At 27.3% G+C, this 4,970-nt stretch overlaps 1 protein-coding gene across 1 annotated transcript; it reads right to left on the reverse strand.

Annotated features, from left to right (window-relative positions):
* Positions 1–377: 377 nt before the first annotated feature.
* LOC132934693 (kelch-like protein 2) lies at positions 378–3,940 on the reverse strand. The gene is made up of 10 exons (XM_061001017.1): positions 3,798–3,940; positions 3,511–3,739; positions 3,262–3,437; positions 3,097–3,193; positions 2,829–2,985; positions 2,647–2,744; positions 2,279–2,584; positions 2,066–2,209; positions 650–902; positions 378–565 (listed from the first exon to the last, which is right to left on the reverse strand). Exons 1-10 carry the CDS (start codon positions 3,902–3,904, stop codon positions 378–380), a joined length of 1,755 nt encoding a protein of 584 aa, XP_060857000.1. The 5' UTR covers positions 3,905–3,940.
* Between the last annotated feature and the right edge of the window lie 1,030 nt (positions 3,941–4,970).

Below are 4,970 nucleotides of genomic sequence, written 5' to 3' on the forward strand. Positions count from 1 at the left end.
TAAATAATAAATAAATACCTCTCTAATTTCATCCTAATTTGAATTAAAAATAACTATGAAGAAATTGTGTTTAAGTATATATTTGTTTAATTATAATTGTTAGTTACAGTATTAACTACTTATGAATTATGATAAACTTTAATTTAAATGTTCAATTTTTAACAATGGAAAAGTAAAATAGAAATTAAACATACTATATATTTAGTACTAGTTATAAATCATTAATTGCCAATTTTCGTTATAATGACGATTATAATATGAAAACCTTTGATAAAACATTATAAAATTAAAAAATTAATGAAAAATCAATTAAGATACAATTATAATACAATATAATAAAACATTTTATAAATTGTACCAAAACAAAATCATGAATTCTAACAAGTTGTAAAATGTCTGGACCTATTAATGGCTACTACTCCTGCTTGAATCCGTTCATCATTCATTAACGCTGTGACCATGGTCCAAGAATTGGTTTGTGGGTTGTAACATTCTGTAGAATACAAAACGGAAGAGTTGTCATATCCACCGACGACATACAATAAACCGTCCAATGTAACTACTCCTATATCGAAAATTTAACTTAAATTAAATATATTGACAAATATTTTGTTACAATAATTTAGAATTATTAAACAACAAGATATACCAGGATGTCTTCGAGGCAAATGCATATCTGTTATAGAAGTCCAAACTCCTGTACTTGGTCTGTATGCTTCAACACTACTAAGGTAGTTAAATCCATCATGACCACCTATAGCATACAGTACACCGTCTATAACTCCTACTCCAACACCACTGCGACACACAGACATTTTTGCAACTGTTTTCCATGTATCATGACTGGGATGATAACATTCAACAGTGTCTAAATCCTGTAATGATTGACCATATCCTCCTACCTATAAACATAAATCAATACATTAATTAATAAATACAATATTATTATTTTCAATTACAAACATATATGATAAATTAGCATATCAAATTAAATATGACATAAATTCAAAATTATTATAAATTAAAAATCAATCTTGATAAAATATGATGATCTGTGTATATAAACGAGACTGTCTTGAGTGACTGATTCATAATAACGCTGAATCTATTAGAGCTATAGGGTTGATGAATATTATAATTTCACCGTGCACTAAGAAAGAATTTTGCAAAATTTTGATTTTTGGGGTTAAAATCAGCAAAGAACAAAATTTTAGTTGTATACTTATGTATGTATACACAATGAACTTTATTATTGTTAGTATAGGTATTGTTATTATTATTATTTCCTTGATAACCATTATTATTTTTTAATATCTTTATTAAACATAGTCAGTATATTATTATAACAATTTTCTTTCGTTTGAACTGAATTATAGCGTTTATTATTCGTTTTATTGGCTAATTAATTATTTAAAAACGTGCCTATTCAACGTAATTGTTCAGGTATTTTGTAAAAAAGGTCATTGATTAAAGAGCTTTTTGTAAATGGAATTTTGACACCTCATATAGATATACCAATTATGGGTTATGGTGCCTGCCTTTAACATTCAATCTAATTTTATTGGTTTAACACTCAAAAATGATTCCTGGAGATCCGAAATACAATTGTTTTGTATGTTTCTGATAATTGGAATAACTTTATTACTACCTATAGCTTACAATTAAAATGGTGACAATGTCTCCACTGAAAAGGATTATGTACGTGAAATGGTCAATACTACTGTCTAGATATACATATAGAACTTAGAGCAACTTAATAAAAGTGTACAAAGCAACCAATCCCCAAGGTAATCATGATGCAGTAAAAAATATCAAGAAACCCCTCCAGAATTAAATAGTGTTACGTTAGCAACATATCGACTATGTCATGCAGAAGTACACAGCGCTGCTATCTGGTATCTAAGCAATCATCCAGACGCACATAAAGAATCACAAAACGAAATATTTTATTTTGTAGATATATTTTGTTATTCTTTCTCATAAGAATTTAATTTACTCCACCTACTATTATTATTATGACAAATATATTACAAATTTAAAATCACATAATAAAATAATAGTTTACCACGTATAAAAGATTATCCAGGACTCCGGCCCCAAAGTAAGATCTTATAAAAGACAAACCAGATATCATGCGCCATTCTTGAGTATTGTAGTCAAACATTTCTGCACTATTTAAATCTCCATCGTCATTATTATATCCGCCAACCTAAAATGTATTATTAACTATTTCATAACAGAAATAAAGAAGTAATTATCATATTACAACATTACTTACGACATATAGATAATCGTTTATTACACCAACTACTGGATATTCTCTTTTCACTATCATGTCAACCGATTGTTTCCAACAAGGTGATTCTGAAGAAACATCAAGCACAGCAACAGACCGAAGAGAATCAACATTATCTTCATCAAAACCACCCACAGCAAACACTAAATTATCTTTGACTACGGCTAGACCAGCTCCTTCATGGCTTGTAATCACTTCTGGTCCATACTGCCATCGGTCTGTTTTTGGGTCATACCATTCTATACTCTTACTTACGTCAGTATCCATTCCACCAACAACTAATATAACCTTTTATAATATTAAAATGTAAAATATATTGGAAAGAGAATTAAATGATAACAAAATTATACTTTATCTCCATATCTAGGTTTATGCCGGATGTTTTGTGGAATAAGCTCTTGTGCCTTCAGTATTTGAAAATTTAATGCTTCACTGATGTAATATTTACCTGAATAAATTATTTATATAAATATATATATAATATAAAATATAAATTAATTCACAGTAAAAGTATATTTAAAGAAAAACTTACATTTAAAACAATTTTTAATAAGAGGTTCCTCAACAACTTTATCTATTATGTAGTTCTTTGATGTTAATGGTAAACGTACGTATTCCATTAAATGGGGTAAAACACATTTTCTTGAACCCAATTCATGTTTTACCCAACGAATAACACTTTCAAATACCTAAAACAATAAATATAAATTAATTAGACTTCATATTACATATTAGAAGGTTACTGAATTTTTCCTTTGCCAATATTAAAATATAACAATAATCAATTTTAGTTTGCCTACTTTTTCTTCAGATGGAACTTTAAGTTTATCACTGGAGATCAACTTAATTACTTGTGCTGATGATAAAGATAGAAAATCGTCACCACCAACAACTTCTCTATGGATCAAAATATAACAATGATAAAAACAATTTATAGAATCTTAATAATAAATAATATTTCGTACGAAAAGTGTTGTTGAATATATCGTTCTGAACTTGTTAACAATTCCGTACAGCTATGTAAATCGGCTATTGTGTTTATATCAATACAATTTTCAAGGCAGAGTTGTGTCTGTAAAAAATCACAACATGCTTCTTTTACTTCTTCTAACTGCAAGAGATTTGCAGCTGGTAACAAATCCTTGAGATATAAACAATATACAATTTAAATAATTCAGTTTTCTATAATTAAATCAAACTTTATCTATTATTACCTGGACGTTTTCTTCAGTGACTATAATTTGCCCCGAATAAATAAAGTTTACTAAGAGCAGTAAAGCGATTGAGTCTATCTGTCTTATTACAACAAGATCAAGATTCCTTTCTACAAATTTTGTGAACATAGCATAGAAATATGGACTAGCCGATGCTAAAACTACTTTATGTGCGAATATTATTTTGTTATCTTCTGTTTCAAGTTTAATGTCACAAAAAACTTCACCACTAAAACAAAAATTTATTTTTAGTATTTATCTATCAGCTTAAATCACTTACCACTTACTTGCGCAAAGATTGCAATATTTCATAAATATCAACAAAAGATGATTTTTTATATGATTTGGCTGGTTTACATATCCTGGGTTCCGGTATTTGCTTTGTATTTTGCATTGTAAATTGTATATTAAGCCCAGAATTTGAATGCCTTAAAACTAAAAAGGACATTTCAAAATCAATTATTATCATCATTATAAATGGTTAGAAATACTCTAGGAAAAATTAGTAAAAAATACATTATTTCAAATTTAAATCAGAATAAACTATTATCGATAAGCAAACTTGAAATTAAAATCAAAAATTGAATTTAAATTTCAAGCCATATAGTAAAAAACTAAAAACACATTTATAATTACAATAAAATCTTCAAGAAAAAATAAAATAAATAAGATCATAATATTTAATAAAAAATGGAAAGATTCTAAAATATTATAGAATAATTTTTGTACACCGTTACCAACATATTCTTTTGAGATTGTTTGTACACCATATTTTTTAGTGAATTGTTGAATTTAAATCCTCTTTAGGTACAAACTTAGTGATATTTTTTTACCTTTATAGTTATTACTCAGTGTTAACTTAAAATCACTAATTACATGAATATTAATTTGAATAGTCTAATTGATGTTTAATCAACCATGCTAGTAATAAGAGTTTAAGTGCCAAAAAAAATAAGTAATACAGTTTATTTATCTTAGAATGTGTAGGGGAGAGGGGTTTTGAGTAGCACATTGAGACATTCATTTTTCTAAGAGACAAATCTCATTCAATTTATTTTGTTTTAAAACACTAAAACTTCCATTTTTGGTTTTTCTGACTAGGTTCTTAACCATTACTAGCCCTAAAAGAACACTAATTAAGTATTAATAAATATTCGCTATTTTAATACAATTTAACACATTAGATGTTATACATTAAGGGCCGTTTTTAAAATTTCTGATAACAATAAACAACAGGATTTCTTTAGAGACCGATGAATTTTGACGCTTAGTCTTAACCGATACTTAACCAGCCATCAAGAACGACAATAACGCCTTTGAAGAGTATAAGACAAAAAAAAATTGTCTCATTGTGCCTCGTCTCTTACTGTCCAAAATATCAATTTTAAGGTAAATATTTAATAAAAATACCTAAAGGACAAGTTTTATATAAGTAATAAATATTAGGATATGTATTTTTT

This window comes from Metopolophium dirhodum, chromosome 1, assembly GCF_019925205.1.
Source record: "Metopolophium dirhodum isolate CAU chromosome 1, ASM1992520v1, whole genome shotgun sequence".
Lineage (NCBI taxonomy): Eukaryota > Metazoa > Arthropoda > Insecta > Hemiptera > Aphididae > Metopolophium > Metopolophium dirhodum.

Coding starts and splice junctions, on each gene's coding strand:
- LOC132934693 (XM_061001017.1), bottom strand. CDS start 3,904: ATGCAAAATACAAAGCAAATACCGGAACCCAGGATATGTAAACCAGCC. Junction 3,194..3,261: donor TATATTCAACAACACTTTTC/GTACGAAATATT, acceptor TTTGATCCATAG/AGAAGTTGTTGGTGGTGACG. Junction 2,986..3,096: donor AAGTTCCATCTGAAGAAAAA/GTAGGCAAACTA, acceptor TTATTGTTTTAG/GTATTTGAAAGTGTTATTCG.